Genomic DNA, 21689 nt, shown 5'->3' with positions numbered 1-21689 from the left:
TTTCCTCTCCTCTCTCTCTCTCTGTATTATCATGTTTTATCTCTCCTCTCTCTCTCTGTATCATCATGTTTCCTCTCCTCTCTCTCTCTGTATCATCATGTTTCCTCTCCTCTCTCTCTCTGTATCATCATGTTTCCTCTCTCTCTCTGTATCATCATGTTTCCTCTCCTCTCTCTCTCTGTATCATCATGTTTCCTCTCCTCTCCTCTCTCCCTGTATACTCATGTTTCCTCTCCTCTCTCTCTCTGTATCATCATGTTTCCTCTACTCTCTCTCTCTGTATTATCATGTTTCCTCTCCTCTCTCTCTCTCTGTATCATCATGTTTCCTCTCCTCTCTCTCTCTGTATCATCATGTTTCCTCTCCTCTCTCTCTCTGTATCATCATGTTTCCTCTCCTCTCTCTCTCTGTATCATCATGTTTCCTCTCCTCTCTCTCTGTATCATCATGTTTCCTCTCCTCTCTCTCTCTGTATCATCATGTTTCCTCTCCTCTCCTCTCTCCCTGTATCATCATGTTTCCTCTCCTCTCTCTCTCTGTATCATCATGTTTCCTCTACTCTCTCTCTCTCTGTATCATCATGTTTCCTCTCCTCTCTCTCTCTGTATCATCATGTTTCCTCTCCTCTCTCTCTCTCTGTATCATCATGTTTCCTCTCCTCTCTCTCTCTCTGTATCTTCATGTTTCCCCTCATCTCTCTCCTCTCTCTGTATCATCATGTTTCCTCTCATCTCTCTCTCTGTATCATCATGTTTCCTATCCTCTCTTCCTGTATCATAATTTTTCCTCTAATCTCTCTCCTTGTATCATCATGTTTCCTCTCCTCTCTCTCTGTATCATCATGTTTCCTCTCCTCTCTCTCTCTGTATCATCATGTCTCCTCTCCTCTCTCTCTCTCTGTTTCATCATGTTTCCTCTCCTCTCTCTCTCTGTATCATCATGTTTCCTCTCCTCCCTCTCCCTGTATCATCATGTTTCCTCTCCTCTCTCTCTGTACCATCATGGTTCCTCTCTCTCCCTGTATCATCATGGTCCCTCTCCTCTCTCTCTGTATCATCATGTTTCCTCTCCTCCCTCTCCCTGTATCATCATGTTTCCTCTCCTCTCTCTCTCTGTACCATCATGGTGCCTCTCTCTCCCTGTATCATCATGTTTCCTCTCCTCTCCTCTCTCCCTGTATCATCATGTTTCCTCTCCTCTCCTCTCTCCCTGTATCATCATGTTTCCTCTCCTCTCTCTCTCTGTATCATCATATTTCCTCTACTCTCTCTCTCTGTATCATCATGTTTCCTCTCCTCTCTCTCTCTGTATCATCATGTTTCTTCTCCTCTCTCTCGCTCTGTATCATCATGTTTCCTCTCCTCTCTCTCCCTGTATCATCATGTTTCCTCTCCTCTCTTTCCCTGTATCATCATGTTTCCTCTCCTCTCTCTCCATGTATCATCATGTTTCCTCTCCTCTCTCTCCCTGTATCATCATGTTTCCTCTCCTCTCTCTCTCTGTATCATCATGTTTCCTCTCCTCTCTCTCTATATATCATCATGTTTCCTCTCCTCTCTCTCTCTGTATCATCATGTTTCCCCTCCTCTCTCTCCTCTCTCTGTATCATCATGTTTCCTCTCTTCTCTCTCTCTGTACCATCATGGTTCCTCTCTCTCCATGTATCATCATGTTTCCTCTCCTCTCTCTCCCTGTATCATCATGTTTCCTCTCCTATCTCTCCATGTATCATCATGTTTCCTCTCATGTTTCCCCTACTCTCTCTCTCTCTGTATCATCATGTTTCCTCTCCTCTCTCTCTCTGTATCATCATGTTTCCTCTCCTCTCTCTCCCTGTATCATCATGTTTCCTCTCCTATCCTCTCCCTGTATCATCATGTTTCCCCTCCTCTCTCTCCTCTCTCTGTATCATCATGTTTCCTCTCTTCTCCTCTCTCCCTGTATCATCATGTTTCCTCTCCTCTCTCTCCCTGTATCATCATGTTTCCTCTCCTCTCTCTCCCTGTATCATCATGTTTCCTCTCCTCTCTCTCTCTCTGTATCATCATGTTTCCTCTCCTCTCTCTCTCTGTATCATCATGTTTCCTCTCCTCTCTCTCTCTCTCTGTATCATCATGTTTCCTCTCCTCTCTCTCTCTGTATCATCATGTTTCCTCTCCTCTCTCTCTCTGTATCATCATGTTTCCTCTCCTCTCCTCTCTCCCTGTATACTCATGTTTCCTCTCCTCTCTCTCTCTGTATCATCATGTTTCCTCTACTCTCTCTCTCTGTATTATCATGTTTCCTCTCCTCTCTCTCTCTCTGTATCATCATGTTTCCTCTCCTCTCTCTCTCTGTATCATCATGTTTCCTCTCCTCTCTCTCTCTGTATCATCATGTTTCCTCTCCTCTCTCTCTCTGTATCATCATGTTTCCTCTCCTCTCTCTCTGTATCATCATGTTTCCTCTCCTCTCTCTCTCTGTATCATCATGTTTCCTCTCCTCTCCTCTCTCCCTGTATCATCATGTTTCCTCTCCTCTCTCTCTCTATCATCATGTTTCCTCTACTCTCTCTCTCTCTGTATCATCATGTTTCCTCTCCTCTCTCTCTCTGTATCATCATGTTTCCTCTCCTCTCTCTCTCTCTGTATCATCATGTTTCCTCTCCTCTCTCTCTCTCTGTATCTTCATGTTTCCCCTCATCTCTCTCCTCTCTCTGTATCATCATGTTTCCTCTCATCTCTCTCTCTGTATCATCATGTTTCCTATCCTCTCTTCCTGTATCATAATTTTTCCTCTAATCTCTCTCCTTGTATCATCATGTTTCCTCTCCTCTCTCTCTGTATCATCATGTTTCCTCTCCTCTCTCTCTCTGTATCATCATGTCTCCTCTCCTCTCTCTCTCTCTGTTTCATCATGTTTCCTCTCCTCTCTCTCTCTGTATCATCATGTTTCCTCTCCTCCCTCTCCCTGTATCATCATGTTTCCTCTCCTCTCTCTCTGTACCATCATGGTTCCTCTCTCTCCCTGTATCATCATGTTTCCTCTCCTCTCTCTCTGTATCATCATGTTTCCTCTCCTCCCTCTCCCTGTATCATCATGTTTCCTCTCCCCTCTCTCTCTCTGTATCATCATGTTTCCTCCCCTCTCTCTCTCTGTATCATCATGTTTCCTCTCCTCTCTCTCTCTGTATCATCATGTTTCCTCTCCTCTCTCTCTCTATATCATCATGTTTCCCCTCCTCTCTCTCCTCTCTCTGTATCATCATGTTTCCTCTCTTCTCTCTCTCTGTACCATCATGGTTCCTCTCTCTCCATGTATCATCATGTTTCCTCTCCTCTCTCTCCCTGTATCATCATGTTTCCTCTCCTATCTCTCCATGTATCATCATGTTTCCTCTCCTCTCTCTGTCTGTATCCTCATGTTTCCTCTACTCTCTCTCTCTCTGTATCATCATGTTTCCTCTCCTTTCTCTCTCTGTATCATCATGTTTCCTCTCCTCTCTCTCCCTGTATCATCATGTTTCCTCTCCTATCCTCTCCCTGTACCATCATGTTTCCTCTCCTATCTCTCTCTGTATCATCATGTTTCCTCTCCTCTCCTCTCTCTGTATCATCATGTTTCCTCTCCTCTCTCTCCCTGTATCATCATGTTTCCTCTCCTATCCTCTCCCTGTATCATCATGTTTCCCCTCCTCTCTCTCCTCTCTCTGTATCATCATGTTTCCTCTCTTCTCCTCTCTCCCTGTATCATCATGTTGCCTCTCCTCTCTCTCTCTGTATCATCATGTTTCCTCTCCTCTCTCTCTGTATCATCATGTTTCCTCTCCTCTCCTCTCTCCCTGTATCATCATGTTTCCTCCAATCTCTCTCCCTGTATCATCATGTCTCCTCTCCTCTCTCTCTCTCTCTGTATCATCATGTTTCCTCTCCTCTCTCTCTGTATCATCATGTTTCCTCTCCTCTCTCTCTGTATCATCATGTTTCCTCTCTCTCCATGTATCATCATTTTTCCTCTCCTCTCTCTCCCTGTATCATCATGTTTCCTCTCCTCTCTATCTCTGTACCATCATGGTTCCTCTCTCTCCCTGTATCATCATGTTTCCTCTCCTCTCTCTCCCTGTATCATCATGTTTCCTCTCCTCTCTCTCCATGTAACATCATGTTTCCTCTCCTCTCTCTCCCTGTATCATCATGTTTCCCCTCCTCTCTCTCTCTGTATCATCATGTTTCCTCTCCTCTCCCTCTCTCTCTGTATCATCATGTTTCCTCTCCTCTCTCTCTGTATCATCATGTTTCCTCTCCTCTCTCTCTGTATCATCATGTTTCCTCTCTCTCCATGTATCATCATGTTTCCTCTCCTCTCTCTCCCTGTATCATCATGTTTCCTCTCCTCTCTATCTCTGTACCATCATGGTTCCTCTCTCTCCCTGTATCATCATGTTTCCTCTCCTCTCTCTCCCTGTATCATCATGTTTCCTCTCCTCTCTCTCCCTGTATCATCATGTTTTCTCTCCCCTCTCTCTCTCTGTATCATCATGTTTCCTCTCCTCTCTCTCTCTGTATCATCATGTTTCCTCTCCTCTCTCTCTCTGTATCATCATGTTTCCTCTCCTCTCTCTCTCTGTATCATCATGTTTCCTCTCCTCTCTCTCTCTGTATCATCATGTTTCCTCTCCTCTCCTCTCTCCCTGTATCATCATGTTTCCTCTCCTCTCTCTCTCTGTATCATCATGTTTTCTCTACTCTCTCTCTCTGTATCATCATGTTTCCTCTCCTCTCTCTCTCTGTATCATCATGTTTCCTCTCCTCTCTCTCTCTGTATCATCATGTTTCCTCTCCTCTCTCTCCCTGTATCATCATGTTTCCTCTCCTATCCTCTCCCTGTATCATCATGTTTCCCCTCCTCTCTCTCCTCTCTCTGTATCATCATGTTTCCTCTCCTCTCTCTCTCTGTATCATCATGTTTCCTCTCCTCTCTCCCTGTATCATCATTTTTCCTCTAATCTCTCTCCCTGTATCATCATGTTTCCTCTCCTCTCTCTCTCTGTATCATCATGTTTCCTCTCCTCTCTCTCTGTATCATCATGTCTCCTCTCCTCTCTCTCTCTCTGTTTCATCATGTTTTCCTCTCCTCTCTCTCTCTGTATCATCATGTTTCCTCTCCTCCCTCTCCCTGTATCATCATGTTTCCTCTCCTATCTCTCTCTGTACCATCATGTTTCCTCTCTCTCCCTGTATCATCATGTTTCCTCTCCTCTCTCTCTCTGTATCATCATGTTTCCTCTCCTCCCTCTCCCTGTATCATCATGTTTCCTCTCCTCTCTCTCTCTGTACCATCATGGTGCCTCTCTCTCCCTGTATCATCATGTTTCCTCTCCTCTCTCTCTCTGTATCATCATGTTTCCTCTCCTCTCTCTCTCTCTCTCTGTATCATCATGTTTCCTCTACTCTCTCTCTCTCTGTATCATCATGTTTCCTCTCCTCTCTCTCTCTGTATCATCATGTTTCCTCTCCTCTCTCTCCCTGTATCATCATGTTTCCTCTCCTCTCTCTCTCTCTGTATCATCATGTTTCCTCTCCTCTCTCTCTCTGTATCATCATGTTTCCTCTCCTCTCTCTCCATGTATCATCATGTTTCCTCTCCTCTCTCCCTGTATCATCATGTTTCCTCTCCTCTCTCTGTCTGTATCCTCATGTTTCCTCTACTCTCTCTCTCTCTGTATCATCATGTTTCCTCTCCTTTCTCTCTCTGTATCATCATGTTTCCTCTCCTCTCTCTCCCTGTATCATCATGTTTCCTCTCCTATCCTCTCCCTGTACCATCATGTTTCCTCTCCTATCTCTCTCTGTATCATCATGTTTCCTCTCCTCTCCTCTCTCTGTATCATCATGTTTCCTCTCCTCTCTCTCCCTGTATCATCATGTTTCCTCTCCTATCCTCTCCCTGTATCATCATGTTTCCCCTCCTCTCTCTCCTCTCTCTGTATCATCATGTTTCCTCTCTTCTCCTCTCTCCCTGTATCATCATGTTTCCTCTCCTCTCTCTCTCTGTATCATCATGTTTCCTCTCCTCTCTCTCTGTATCATCATGTTTCCTCTCCTCTCCTCTCTCCCTGTATCATCATGTTTCCTCCAATCTCTCTCCCTGTATCATCATGTCTCCTCTCCTCTCTCTCTCTCTCTGTATCATCATGTTTCCTCTCCTCTCTCTCTGTATCATCATGTTTCCTCTCCTCTCTCTCTGTATCATCATGTTTCCTCTCTCTCCATGTATCATCATTTTTCCTCTCCTCTCTCTCCCTGTATCATCATGTTTCCTCTCCTCTCTATCTCTGTACCATCATGGTTCCTCTCTCTCCCTGTATCATCATGTTTCCTCTCCTCTCTCTCCCTGTATCATCATGTTTCCTCTCCTCTCTCTCCATGTAACATCATGTTTCCTCTCCTCTCTCTCCCTGTATCATCATGTTTCCCCTCCTCTCTCTCTCTGTATCATCATGTTTCCTCTCCTCTCCCTCTCTCTCTGTATCATCATGTTTCCTCTCCTCTCTCTCTGTATCATCATGTTTCCTCTCCTCTCTCTCTGTATCATCATGTTTCCTCTCTCTCCATGTATCATCATGTTTCCTCTCCTCTCTCTCCCTGTATCATCATGTTTCCTCTCCTCTCTATCTCTGTACCATCATGGTTCCTCTCTCTCCCTGTATCATCATGTTTCCTCTCCTCTCTCTCCCTGTATCATCATGTTTCCTCTCCTCTCTCTCCCTGTATCATCATGTTTTCTCTCCCCTCTCTCTCTCTGTATCATCATGTTTCCTCCCCTCTCTCTCTCTGTATCATCATGTTTCCTCTCCTCTCTCTCTCTGTATCATCATGTTTCCTCTCCTCTCTCTCTCTGTATCATCATGTTTCCTCTCCTCTCTCTCTCTGTATCATCATGTTTCCTCTCCTCTCTCTCTCTGTATCATCATGTTTCCTCTCCTCTCCTCTCTCCCTGTATCATCATGTTTCCTCTCCTCTCTCTCTCTGTATCATCATGTTTTCTCTACTCTCTCTCTCTGTATCATCATGTTTCCTCTCCTCTCTCTCTCTGTATCATCATGTTTCCTCTCCTCTCTCTCTCTGTATCATCATGTTTCCTCTCCTCTCTCTCCCTGTATCATCATGTTTCCTCTCCTATCCTCTCCCTGTATCATCATGTTTCCCCTCCTCTCTCTCCTCTCTCTGTATCATCATGTTTCCTCTCCTCTCTCTCTCTGTATCATCATGTTTCCTCTCCTCTCTCCCTGTATCATCATTTTTCCTCTAATCTCTCTCCCTGTATCATCATGTTTCCTCTCCTTTCTCTCTCTGTATCATCATGTTTCCTCTCCTCTCTCTCTGTATCATCATGTCTCCTCTCCTCTCTCTCTCTCTGTTTCATCATGTTTCCTCTCCTCTCTCTCTCTCTGTATCATCATGTTTCCTCTCCTCCCTCTCCCTGTATCATCATGTTTCCTCTCCTATCTCTCTCTGTACCATCATGTTTCCTCTCTCTCCCTGTATCATCATGTTTCCTCTCCTCTCTCTCTCTGTATCATCATGTTTCCTCTCCTCCCTCTCCCTGTATCATCATGTTTCCTCTCCTCTCTCTCTCTGTACCATCATGGTGCCTCTCTCTCCCTGTATCATCATGTTTCCTCTCCTCTCTCTCTCTGTATCATCATGTTTCCTCTCCTCTCTCTCTCTCTGTATCATCATGTTTCCTCTACTCTCTCTCTCTCTGTATCATCATGTTTTCCTCTCCTCTCTCTCTCTCTGTATCATCATGTTTCCTCTCCTCTCTCTCTCTGTATCATCATGTTTCCTCTCCTCTCTCTCCATGTATCATCATGTTTCCTCTCCTCTCTCCCTGTATCATCATGTTTCCTCTCCTCTCTCTCTCTGTATCATCATGTTTCCTCTCCTCTCTCTCTCTGTATCATCATGTTTCCTCTCCTCTCTCTCTCTGTATCATCATGTTTCCTCTCCTCTCTCTCCCTGTATCATCATGTATCCTCTCCTATCCTCTCCCTGTATCATCATGTTTCCCCTCCTCTCTCCTCTCTCTGTATCATCATGTTTCCCCTCCTCTCTCCTCTCTCTGTATCATCATGTTTCCTCTCCTCTCTCTCCCTGTATCATCATGTTTCCTCTCCTCTCTCTCTCTGTACCATCATGGTTCCTCTCTCTCCCTGTATCATCATGTTTCCTCTCCTCTCTCTCCCTGTATCATCATGTTTCCTCTCCTCTCTCTCTCTGTATCATCATGTTTCCTCTACTCTCTCTCTCTGTATCATCATGTATCCTCTCCTCTCTCTCCCTGTATCATCATGTTTCCTCTCCTATCCTCTCCCTGTATCATCATGTTTCCTCTCCTATCTCTATCTGTATCATCATGTTTCCTCTCCTCTCTGTATCATCATGTTTCCTCTCCTCTCTCTCCCTGTATCATCATGTTTCCTCTCCTATCCTCTCCCTGTATCATCATGTTTCCCCTCCTCTCTCTCCTCTCTCTGTATCATCATGTTTCCTCTCCTCTCTCTCTGTATCATCATGTTTCCTCTCCTCTCCTCTCTCCCTGTATCATCATGTTTCCTCTCCTCTCTCCCTGTATCATCATGTTTCCTCTCCTCTCTCTCCCTGTATCATCATGTTTCCTCTCCTATCCTCTCCCTGTATCATCATGTTTCCTCTCCTATCTCTATCTGTATCATCATGTTTCCTCTCCTCTCTGTATCATCATGTTTCCTCTCCTCTCTCTCCCTGTATCATCATGTTTCCTCTCCTATCCTCTCCCTGTATCATCATGTTTCCCCTCCTCTCTCTCCTCTCTCTGTATCATCATGTTTCCTCTCCTCTCTCTCTGTATCATCATGTTTCCTCTCCTCTCCTCTCTCCCTGTATCATCATGTTTCCTCTCCTCTCCTCTCTCCCTGTATCATCATGTTTCCTCTCCTCTCTCTCCCTGTATCATCATGTCTCCTCTCCTCTCTCTCTCTCTGTTTAATCATGTTTCCTCTCCTCTCTCTCCCTGTATCATCATGTTTCCTCTCCTCTCTCTCTGTATCATCATTTTTCCTCTCCTCTCTCTCTCTGTACCATCATGGTCCCTCTCTCTCCCTGTATCATCATGTTTCCTCTCCTCTCTCTCCCTGTATCATCATGTTTCCTCTCCTCTCTCTCCATGTATCATCATGTTTCCTGTCCTCTCTCTCCCTGTATCATCATGTTTCCTCTCCTCTCTCTCTCTGTATCATCATGTTTCCTCTCCTCTCTCTCTCTGTATCATCATGTTTCCTCTCCTCTCTCTCTCTGTATCATCATGTTTCATCTCCTCTCTCTCTCTGTATCATCATGTTTCCTCTCCTCTCTCTCTCTGTATCATCATGTTTCCTCTCCTCTCTCTCCCTGTATCATCATGTTTCCTCTCCTATCCTCTCCCTGTATCATCATGTTTCCTCTCCTCTCTCTCATCTCTCTGTATCATCATGTTTCCTCTCCTCTCTCTCTCTGTATCATCATGTTTCCTCTCCTCTCCTCTCTACCTGTATCATCATGTTTCCTCTCCTCTCTCTCCCTGTATCATCATGTTTCCTCTCCTCTCTCTCTCTGTATCATCATTTTTCCTCTCCTCTCTCTCCCTGTATCATCATGTCTCCTCTCCTCTCTCTCTCTGTTTCATCATTTTCCTCTCCTCTCTCTCTCTGTATCATCATGTCTCCTCTCCTCTCTCTCTCTGTATCATCATGTTTCCTCTCTCTCTCTGAATCATCATGTTTCCTCTCCTCTCTCCCTGTATCATCATGTTCCCTCTCCTCTCTCTCCATGTATCACAGCTCCGTGTGGGGGGAACCTGACGGGCCCCACTGGGCTGATCCTGTCCCCAGAGTACCCTGAGCCGTACCCCCACGGACGAGAATGCGACTGGACCGTCTCTGTCACTCCCGACTACGTCATCGCACTCAATTTCAACCAGTGAGTGTTAACCTGGGCACTAATGGAGAACACACATAGTCTGAACACCATGCGTTGATATTTGACTTCGACTAAAGTCAATATTTCTGTCGCATTCAACTTCAACCTGTGAGCATAACGCTAATGATATACTCACAACTTCCATTCAAACGTTCACGTTGTTATGCACTGTGGCCTTTGGCAGACTTTAAGTCGAGGTTTGGATTCGTCCCCGTAGAGACCATGTCCATGTTGTTCACTTGTATCATCATATATGTGTTAGCACCCACATTATTCCCTGGTCAGATTATATGGTCTAGATTATCCACATTATTCCCTGGTCAGATTATACGGTCTAGATTATCCACATTATTCCCTGGTCAGATTAAAAACACATATTACAATATTCACATATTATGCTCACTAGGTATGAGAAACACGATATTCAAATTTACAAAATTATATATTTTCTAATGTAACCAATTCTCTCCTTCTCTGTGTTGTTCAGGTTCAGTCTGGAGCCCAGCTATGACTTCCTCCACATCTACGACGGTCCTGACTCCCTCCACCCTCTGTTGGGGAGTTTCTATGGTACTGACGTCCCCGACCGCATCGAGAGCAGTTCTAACACACTCTTCCTCGCCTTCCGCAGCGACGCATCGCTCAGCAGCAACGGCTTCATCCTGCAGTACACAGGTAGGTCCCCTAGTGGTGGGAGAACTAAAGTGCTTCTGTGGTTTTGGTCTTTCGTAGTAATGGAGAATGAGACGTGGGGGAGAGAGAAATTACGGGATAGAAAGAGAGAGAAAGAGCAAAAGCGAGAGAGTTGGGGTGAGAGAGAGGGACGAGAGAGAGGGAGTGGTGGTGAGAGAGAGAGAGAGAGGGGGGGGGGGGAGTAGAGTGTGTGTGTGTGTGTGTGTGTGTGTGTGTGTGTGTGTGTGTCAAAGCTCTGTTTGATCCCTGGCGTCTTGTTGCACACTAAAGGCTTCCGGTAAATTAGAGCAAAAAGCCGTTTGTTGTTAGACACTCCTGTGGTCCGCTGACCAGCCGTTTGTTGTTAGACACTCCTGTGGTCCGCTGACCAGCCGTTTGTTGTTAGACACTCCTGTGGTCCGCTGACCAGCCGTTTGTTGTTAGACACTCCTGTGGTCCGCTGACCAGCCGTTTGTTGTTAGACACTCCTGTGGTCCGCTGACCAGCCGTTTGTTGTTTTGGAGCGCCGTCTAAGCTTGTTTGATCACAGGCGACGGTACAGTCCCGTACACACTGTTTACACGTGATCACAGACGATCATAGTGCATTCAAGATCACAGGCGACCCCTTTTCCGTGTGGGTGGATGTTGCTTCCTGGGTGTGGATGTGTGTGTAGCAGTTGGTTGACGGGTCTGGTAACTGGTCTGTGTGTTGTGGTTTAGTCTCAGAGGGTTTCTGCAGTGGGTGAACATCTGTCATCAGGAATAGAGGATTAAAAACATAGTTGAAGTGAAAGATGACTGTTGGGACGTTGTGTTTAAAGACCTAATAGTCTGGAGAACTCTGCATCTATAAAGGCCTCATTACACAGTCAGAGAAGGCAAAGCTAAAAGAGAAGGGCTCATTACACAGTCAGAGAAGGCAAAGCTAAAAGAGAAGGGAGTAGCTTGTAAACTCTGGTGTGATTACAGTCAGCTTTGAATGTAAAACTGAACTTCAATAAACCCACGTTGGTTTGAATATGGTTGAATACCATTTTAGGTAATATGACTACTTTACATTTTAGAACGGTAGATCATAAAAGGAAAGGAGAGATGAAAGGAAAGGAGAGATGAAAGGACAATATTAGCCTGTACCCTGTGTTTGGGGTCATTGAAGTCAACATTCAGTTTTGGGAAATGGGAAACACACGTTTGGGGTAGTACAGTATGTTTCTCTGTAGTATATTATAAACAGAGTTGTGTGTAATGGAGGATGAGAGTAGAGGAAAGGAAAAGAGGAAACGAGAGGAGAGGGTAGGAAATGAGAGGAGAGGGTAGGAAATGAGAGAAGAGGGTAGGAAATTAGAAGATATGAGTGGAAAGGGTAGGACATGAGAGGAGAGGGGAGGAGAGGAAATGAGAGGAAAGGGTAGGATTTTGTCGTAGATAAAATGTAGTTATGTTCGTTGTCCGTAGTTTATGCCTGCCCGTAACATAATCCCACTGCCACCATGGGGCACTCTGTTCACAACGTTAACATCAGCAAACCACTCACCCACATGACTCCATACTGTCTGCCATCTGCCCGGTACAGTTGAAACCGGGATTAATCCGTGAAGAGCACACTTTCACCATGCCAGTGGCTGCCGAAGTCGGTTACGACGCCAAACTGCGGTCAAAACCCTGGTGAGGAAGACGAGCACGCGGATGAGCTTCCCTGGTGAGGAAGACGAGCACGAGGAGGAGCTTTCCTGGTGAGGAAGACGAGCACGAGGATGAGCTTCCCTGGTGAGGAAGACGAGCACGAGGATGAGCTTTCCTGGTGAGGAAGACGAGCACGCGGATGAGTTTCCCTGGTGAGGAAGACGAGCACGCGGATGAGCTTCCCTGGTGAGGAAGACGAGGACAAGGATGAGCTTCCCTGGTGGGGAAGACGAGCACGAGGATGAGCTTTCCTGGTGAGGAAGACGAGCACGCGGATGATTTCCTGACACGGTTTCTGACAGTTTGTGCAGAAATTCTTCATTTGTGTAAACCCACAGTTTCATCAGCTGTCGGGTCTCAGACGATCCCGCAAGTGAAGAAGACGGATTTGGAGGTCCTGGGCTGGGTTGGTTGTGAGGCCGGTTGGACGTACTGCCTCTAAGATAATGTTGGAGGAAATGAATGTTATATTCTCTGGGTCTCCTGCAGTCAGACAGTTGAACGCCCCCTCAGTGTCTGTAGCATTATGTTGTGTGACAAAACTACACATTTTAGAATGACCTTTTATTGTCCCCAGCACAAGGTGCACCTGTGTAATGATCATGCTGTTTAATCAGCTTCTTGATATGCCACACCTGTCAGGTGGATGGAGGTGGATGGGGGGAGCAGTTGCGATTGGTAGCTAGTGGTGGCTATTCAGCAGCCTGATGGTCTGAGGATAGAAACTGTCGTCCAGTTTTTTGCCAGGATGCTCTTGTATTGTCCACATCTGAGTGATCGATGCGGGGAGAAGAGGGCGTGGCTCGGGTGGCTGGGTTCCCTGGTGATCTTCCAGGTTTTGTAACTGTAGGGCAGGCAGCGTGCACTAGGCAGTGTGGACCAGGCAGTGATGCACCAGGCTGTGATTCAGCCCGTTAGTTTACTCTCGATGGGGCTCCTGTAGAACACTGTGAGGGCCCACGGGGACAGGCCAGAGTTGCTGTCTTGCCTTCTTCACTACGGTGTCCATGTGGTTAGACCATTTTTGCTTCTCTGAGATGTGGACGCCAAGGAACTTGAAGTTATTGACTTCCTCCTGAAGTCTACATACAGTCCACAAACAGCTCCTTTGTTTTACTGACGTTGAGGAAAAGATTGTTTACCTGGCATCAGGCCGTCAGAGTGCCTACCTCCTCCCTGTAGGCTGCCTCATTGTTGTTGGTAATGAGGCCTACTAGTGTCGTGTCGTCAGTGAACTTGATGATGGAGTTGTAACTGTGTGAGGCCAGTCAGTCGTGGGTATACAGGAAATACAGGAGGGGACTGAGGACGCACCCTTGTGGGGCCCCCATGTTGAGAATGTTGAGGATGTAACATTGCCTACCTTCACCAGCTGGGGGTCGGCCTATCAGGAAGCCCAGGACTCAGTTGCACAGGGAGGAGTTCAGGCCCAAGGCTGTGAGCGTGGAATTGATCTTATAGGGCACTGTGGTATTGATGGATGAGCTGTAGTCAATGAACAGCATCCTCACATATCTATTCCTCTTGTCCAGGTGGGTGAGGGCAGTTGTTCAGTGGAATGGCGATTGTGTCGTCTGTGGATCTGTCAGGGCAGTAGGTGAATTGAAGAGGGTGGAGTGTGTTGGGGAGGGAGGAGATGATGTGGTCTTAGCCTCTCAAAGCATTTCATGATGAGGGAAGTGAGTGCTACTGTTTGGTAGTCATTCAGTTCAGTTTTTTCCCCTTTCTTGGGCACTGGGGATGATAGTGGACATTAAATCAAGCTTTATTTATTCAGCACATTTCAGACATGGGATGCAACACAATGTCCCTCAGAGGAAAAAAACTAAGAAAAACACTGAAAATATATTTTTTAATATTTATTACACAACTAACGGTAAGAGAATTAAAGATACTAAAGAGTAACAATAAATACTGATGACTTAATACGAGAAAAAGCTAAAAGGTGTGCTTTACGATCCCTTTTAAATATGTCCACAGCCCCCCCCCCCCTCTCAGGTTCTCTGACAGGCTATTCCAGAGGCTGGGGCATAATAACTAAAGGCTGGGGGCATAGTAAGTAGGCTCGGTCCTAGGCTTTGGGGTAGTTAAACGGCTGTCTCTCCATGTCTCTTGGTCCTAGGCTTTGGGGTAGTTAAACGGCTGTCTCTCCATGTCTCTCGGTCCTAGGCTTTGGGGTAGTTAAACGGCTGTCTCTCCATGTCTCTCGGTCCTAGGCTTTGGGGTAGTTAAACGGCTGTCTCTCCATGTCTCTCGGTCCTAGGCTTTGGGGTAGTTAAACGGCTGTCTCTCCATGTCTCTCGGTCCTAGGCTTTGGGGTAGTTAAAAGGCTGTCTCTCCATGTCTCTTGGTCCTAGGCTTTGGGATAGTTAAAAGGCTGTCTCTCCATGCCTCTTGGTCCTAGGCTTTGGGATAGTTAAAAGGCTGTCTCTCTCCATGTCTCTTGGTCCTAGGCTTTGGGATAGTTAAAAGGCTGTCTCTCCATGCCTCTTGGTCCTGGGCTTTGGGATAGTTAAAAGGCTGTCTCTCCATGCCTCTTGGTCCTGGGCTTTGGGATAGTTAAAAGGCTGTCTCTCCATGCCTCTTGGTCCTGGGCTTTGGGATAGTTAAAAGGCTGTCTCTCCATGCCTCTTGGTCCTGGGCTTTGGGATAGTTAAAAGGCTGTCTCTCCATGTCTCTTGGTCCTAGGCTTTGGGGTAGTTAAACGGCTGTCTCTCCATGTCTCATGGTCCTAGGCTTTGGGGTAGTTAAACGGCTGTCTCTCTATGTCTCTCGGTCCTAGGCTTTGGGGTAGTTAAACGGCTGTCTCTCCATGTCTCTCGGTCCTAGGCTTTGGGGTAGTTAAACGGCTGTCTCTCCATGTCTCTCGGTCCTAGGCTTTGGGGTAGTTAAACGGCTGTCTCTCCATGTCTCTCGGTCCTAGGCTTTGGGGTAGTTAAACGGCTGTCTCTCCATGTCTCTCGGTCCTAGGCTTTGGGGTAGTTAAAAGGCTGTCTCTCCATGTCTCTTGGTCCTAGGCTTTGGGATAGTTAAAAGGCTGTCTCTCCATGCCTCTTGGTCCTAGGCTTTGGGATAGTTAAAAGGCTGTCTCTCTCCATGTCTCTTGGTCCTAGGCTTTGGGATAGTTAAAAGGCTGTCTCTCCATGCCTCTTGGTCCTGGGCTTTGGGATAGTTAAAAGGCTGTCTCTCCATGTCTCTTGGTCCTGGGCTTTGGGATAGTTAAAAGTCTGTCTCTCCATGTCTCTTGGTCCTAGGCTTTGGGATAGTTAAACGGCTGTCTCTCTCCATGTCTCTTGGTCCTGGGCTTTGGGATAGTTAAAAGGCTGTCTCTCCATGCCTCTTGGTCCTGGGCTTTGGGATAGTTAAAAGGCTGTCTCTCCATGCCTCTTGGTCCTAGGCTTTGGGATAGTTAAAAGGCTGTCTCTCTCCATGCCTCTTGGTCCTAGGCTTTGGGATAGTTAAACGGCTGTCTCTCCATGTCTCTTGGTCCTAGGCTTTGGGATAGTTAAAAGGCTGTCTTTCTCCATGCCTCTTGGTCCTAGGCTTTGGGATAGTTAAAAGGCTGTCTCTCCATGCCTCTTGGTCCTGGGCTTTGGGATAGTTAAAAGGCTGTCTCTCCATGTCTCTTGGTCCTAGGCTTTGGGATACTTAAACGGCTGTCTCTCCATGTCTCTTGGTCCTGGGCTTTGGGATAGTTAAAAGGCTGTCTCTCCATGCCTCTTGGTCCTAGGCTTTGGGATAGTTAAAAGGCTGTCTCTCCATGCCTCTTGGTCCTGGGCTTTGGGATAGTTAAAAGGCTGTATCTCCATGTCTCTTGGTCCTGGGCTTTGGGATAGTTAAAAGGCTGTCTCTCCATGCCTCTTGGTCCTGGGCTTTGGGATAGTTAAAAGGCTGTCTCCCCATGTCTCTTGGTCCTGGGCTTTGGGATAGTTAAAAGGCTGTCTCTCCATGCCTCTTGGTCCTGGGCTTTGGGATACTTAAACGGCTGTCTCTCCATGTCTCTTGGTCCTGGGCTTTGGGGTAGTTAAAAGGTTGGCTCTCCATGCCTCTTGGTCCTGGGCTTTGGGATAGTTAAAAGGCTGTCTCTCCATGTCTCTTGGTCCTTGGCTTTTGGATAGTTAAAAGGCTGCCTCTCCATGCCTCTTGGTCCTGGGCTTTGGGATAGTTAAAAGGCTGGCTCTCCATGCCTCTTGGTCCTGGGCTTTGGGATAGTTAAAAGGCTGTCTCTCCATGTCTCTTGGTCCTTGGCTTTGGGATAGTTAAAAGGCTGTCTCTCCATGCCTCTTGGTCCTGGGCTTTGGGATAGTTAAAAGGCTGTCTCTCCATGCCTCTTGGTCCTGGGCTTTGGGATAGTTAAAAGGCTGTCTCTCCATGTCTCTTGGTCCTGGGCTTTGGGATAGTTAAAAGTCTGTCTCTCCATGTCTCTTGGTCCTAGGCTTTGGGATAGTTAAACGGCTGTCTCTCTCCATGTCTCTTGGTCCTGGGCTTTGGGATAGTTAAAAGGCTGTCTCTCCATGCCTCTTGGTCCTGGGCTTTGGGATAGTTAAAAGGCTGTCTCTCCATGTCTCTTGGTCCTGGGCTTTGGGGTAGTTAAAAGGCTGTCTCTCAATGCCTCTTGGTCCTAGGCTTTGGGATAGTTAAAAGGCTGTCTCTCTCCATGCCTCTTGGTCCTAGGCTTTGGGATAGTTAAACGGCTGTCTCTCCATGTCTCTTGGTCCTAGGCTTTGGGATAGTTAAAAGGCTGTCTTTCTCCATGCCTCTTGGTCCTAGGCTTTGGGATAGTTAAAAGGCTGTCTCTCCATGCCTCTTGGTCCTGGGCTTTGGGATAGTTAAAAGGCTGTCTCTCCATGTCTCTTGGTCCTTGGCTTTTGGATAGTTAAAAGGCTGCCTCTCCATGCCTCTTGGTCCTGGGCTTTGGGATAGTTAAAAGGCTGTCTCTCCATGTCTCTTGGTCCTAGGCTTTGGGATAGTTAAAATGCTGTCTCTCCATGCCTCTTGGTCCTAGGCTTTGGGATAGTTAAAAGGCTGTCTCTCCATGCCTCTTGGTCCTAGGCTTTGGGATAGTTAAAAGGCTGTCTCTCCATGCCTCTTGGTCCTAGGCTTTGGGATAGTTAAAAGGCTGTCTCTCCATGTCTCTTGGTCCTGGGCTTTGGGATAGTTAAAAGGCTGTCTCTCCATGTCTCTTGGTCCTGGGCTTTGGGATAGTTAAAAGGCTGTCTCTCCATGCCTCTTGGTCCTGGGCTTTGGGATAGTTAAAAGGCTGCCTCTCCATGCCTCTTGGTCCTGGGCTTTGGGATAGCTAAAAGGCTGCCTCTCCATGCCTCCTGGTCCTGGGCTTTGGGATAGTTAAAAGGCTGCCTCTCCATGCCTCTTGGTCCTGGGCTTTGGGATAGCTAAAAGGCTGCCTCTCCATGCCTCCTGGTCCTGGGCTTTCGGATAGTTAATATGGTATAGGGGACACTTGCGTCCCACTTGGGAAAAAAAACAGGGAAAATGCAGCAAATTCAACTCAAATCATGATCTAAAATCAAACATTAATTAAATCACATGTCAGATACTCAAATTAAAGCTACACTCGTTGTGAATCCAGCCAACATGTCAGATTTCAAAAAGCTTTTTTGTTGGAAAGCATTAAGAAGCTTTTATCTGATAATAAGACTTTCAATAAAGAGAGAAAAGCACATTTCAACCCTGCAGGCGCTACATATTTCAACCCTGCAGGCGCTACATATTTCAACCCTGCAGGCGCTACATATTTCAACCCTGCAGGCGCTACACATTTCAACCCTGCAGGCGCTACACATTTCAACCCTGCAGGCGCTACATATTTCAACCCTGCAGGCGCTACATATTTCAACCCTGCAGGCGCTACATATTTCAACCCTGCAGGCGCTACACATTTCAACCCTGCAGGCGCTACACATTTCAACCCTGCAGGCGCTACACATTTCAACCCTGCAGGCGCTACACATTTCAACCCTGCAGGCGCTACACATTTCAACCCTGCAGGCGCTACACATTTCAACCCTGCAGGCGCTACATATTTCAACCCTGCAGGCGCTACACATTTCAACCCTGCAGGCGCTACACATTTCAACCCTGCAGGCGCTACACATTTCAACCCTGCAGGCGCTACACATTTCAACCCTGCAGGCGCGACACATTTCAACCCTGCAGGCGCTACACATTTCAACCCTGCAGGCGCGACACATTTCAACCCTGCAGGCGCTACACATTTCAACCCTGCAGGCGCGACACATTTCAACCCTGCAGGCGCTACACATTTCAACCCTGCAGGCGCTACACATTTCAACCCTGCAGGCGCTACACATTTCAACCCTGCAGGCGCGACACAAAACGATGAAATAAAATATAAAACATACTTTTGACGAGCTTCTTTTGTTGGCACTCCAATATGTCCCATAAACATCACAATTGGTCCTTTTGTTCGATTAATTCCCACCATATATATCCAAAATGTCCATTTATAAAGCGTGTTTGATCCAGAAATAAACAGCTTAATAAAATAATTCTAAAGTTGCCTATAAACTTTGCCAAAATATTTCAAACTACTTTTGTAATAGAACTTTATGTATTTTTAAACGTTAATAATCGATCAAATTGAAGACGGGTCTAAAGACTGGGAAATATGTGTTCAATACAGCAAGTAAACAAACCATGCTCCAATAGAAAGCCCCTTGGTAATAACCATATCCAATAGAAAGCCCCTTGGTAATAACCATATCCAATAGAAAGCCCCTTGGTAATAACCATATCCAATAGAAAGCCCCTTGGTAATAACCATATCCAATAGAAAGCCCCTTGGTAATAACCATATCCAATAGAAAGCCCCTTGGTAATAACCATATCCAATAGAAAGCCCCTTGGTAATAACCAGGTCCAATAGAAAGCCCCTTGGTAATAACCATATCCAATAGAAAGCCCCTTGGTAATAACCATATCCAATAGAAAGCCCCTTGGTAATAACCATATCCAATAGAAAGCCCCTTGGTAATAACCAGGTCCAATAGAAAGCCCCTTGGTAATAACCAGGTCCAATAGAAAGCCCCTTGGTAATAACCAGGTCCAATAGAAAGCCCCTTGGTAATAACCAGGTCCAATGAAAGCCCCTTGGTAATAACCAGGTCCAAAGAAAGCCCCTTGGTAATAACCGTATCCAATAGAAAGCCCCTTGGTAATAACCAGGTCCAATAGAAAGCCCCTTGGTAATAACCAGGTCCAATAGAAAGCCCCTTGGTAATAACCATATCCAATAGAAAGCCCCTTGGTAATAACCAGGTCCAATAGAAAGCCCCTTGGTAATAACCAGGTCCAATAGAAAGCCCCTTGGTAATAACCAGGTCCAATAGAAAGCCCCTTGGTAATAACCAGGTCCAATAGAAAGCCCCTTGGTAATAACCAGGTCCAATAGAAAGCCCCTTGGTAATAACCATATCCAATAGAAAGCCCCTTGGTAATAACCAGGTCCATTAGAAAGCCCCTTGGTAATAACCAGGTCCAATAGAAAGCCCCTTGGTAATAACCAGGTCCAATAGAAAGCCCCTTGGTAATAACCAGGTCCAATAGAAAGCCCCTTGGTAATAACCAGGTCCAATAGAAAGCCCCTTGGTAATAACCATGTCCAATAGAAAGCCCCTTGGTAATAACCAGGTCCAGTAGAAAGCCCCTTGGTAATAACCAGGTCCAATAGAAAGCCCCTTGGTAATAACCATGCTCCAATAGAAAGCCCCTTGGTAATAACCATGTCCAATAGAAAGCCCCTTGGTAATAACCAGGTCCAATAGAAAGCCCCTTGGTAATAACCAGGTCCAATAGAAAGCCCCTTGGTAATAACCAGGTCCAATAGAAAGCCCCTTGGTAATAACCAGGTCCAATAGAAAGCCCCTTGGTAATAACCAGGTCCAATAGAAAGCCCCTTGGTAATAACCAGGCCCAATAGAAAGCCCCTTGGTAATAACCAGGTCCAATAGAAAGCCCCTTGGTAATAACCAGGTCCAATAGAAAGCCCCTTGGTAATAACCATGTCCAATAGAAAGCCCCTTGGTAATAACCAGGTCCAGTAGAAAGCCCCTTGGTAATAACCAGGTCCAATAGAAAACCCCTTGGTAATAACCATGCTCCAATAGAAAGCCCCTTGGTAATAACCATGTCCAATAGAAAGCCCCTTGGTAATAACCAGGTCCAATAGAAAGCCCCTTGGTAATAACCAGGTCCAATAGAACGCCCCTTGGTAATAACCAGGTCCAGTAGAAAGACCATTGGTAATAACCAGGTCCAATAGAAAGCCCCTTGGTAATAACCAGGTCCAACAGAAAGCCCCTTGGTAATAACCATGTCCAATAGAACGCCCCTTGGTAATAACCAGGTCCAGTAGAAAGCCCCTTGGTAATAACCATGTCCAATAGAAAGCCCCTTGGTAATAACCAGGTCCAGTAGAAAGCCCCTTGGTAATAACCAGGTCCAATAGAAAGCCCCTTGGTAATAACCAGGTCCAGTAGAAAGCCCCTTGGTAATAACCAGGACCAGAGTACGGCTGTCGTTATGGGTGGGCCCAGTAGAAAGCCCCTTGGTAATAACCAGGTCCAGAGTATGGCTGTGGTTATGTGTTGACCCAGTAGAAAGCCCCTTGGTAATAACCAGGTCCAATGAAAGCCCCTTGGTAATAACCAGGTCCAAAGAAAGCCCCTTGGTAATAACCGTATCCAATAGAAAGCCCCTTGGTAATAACCAGGTCCAATAGAAAGCCCCTTGGTAATAACCAGGTCCAATAGAAAGCCCCTTGGTAATAACCATATCCAATAGAAAGCCCCTTGGTAATAACCAGGTCCAATAGAAAGCCCCTTGGTAATAACCAGGTCCAATAGAAAGCCCCTTGGTAATAACCAGGTCCAATAGAAAGCCCCTTGGTAATAACCAGGTCCAATAGAAAGCCCCTTGGTAATAACCAGGTCCAATAGAAAGCCCCTTGGTAATAACCATATCCAATAGAAAGCCCCTTGGTAATAACCAGGTCCATTAGAAAGCCCCTTGGTAATAACCAGGTCCAATAGAAAGCCCCTTGGTAATAACCAGGTCCAATAGAAAGCCCCTTGGTAATAACCAGGTCCAATAGAAAGCCCCTTGGTAATAACCAGGTCCAATAGAAAGCCCCTTGGTAATAACCATGTCCAATAGAAAGCCCCTTGGTAATAACCAGGTCCAGTAGAAAGCCCCTTGGTAATAACCAGGTCCAATAGAAAGCCCCTTGGTAATAACCATGCTCCAATAGAAAGCCCCTTGGTAATAACCATGTCCAATAGAAAGCCCCTTGGTAATAACCAGGTCCAATAGAAAG

The 21689-nt window shown here is 46.2% G+C and overlaps 1 protein-coding gene across 1 annotated transcript in view; it reads left to right on the top strand.

The window, feature by feature from the left end:
• The window catches only part of LOC109883181 (CUB and sushi domain-containing protein 2-like), an 899659-nt gene that overhangs the window by 632902 nt on the left and 245068 nt on the right, over positions 1 to 21689 (top strand). The window contains 2 exon segments of the mRNA XM_031794932.1: positions 9839 to 9977; positions 10465 to 10652. Coding sequence (XP_031650792.1) covers positions 9839 to 9977; positions 10465 to 10652 — 327 coding nt within the window.

The sequence above is a fragment of the Oncorhynchus kisutch genome, linkage group LG17, assembly GCF_002021735.2.
Source record: "Oncorhynchus kisutch isolate 150728-3 linkage group LG17, Okis_V2, whole genome shotgun sequence".
In the NCBI taxonomy this organism is placed as follows: Eukaryota; Metazoa; Chordata; class Actinopteri; order Salmoniformes; family Salmonidae; genus Oncorhynchus; species Oncorhynchus kisutch.
This window is presented reverse-complemented; position numbering and strand designations above follow the sequence as displayed.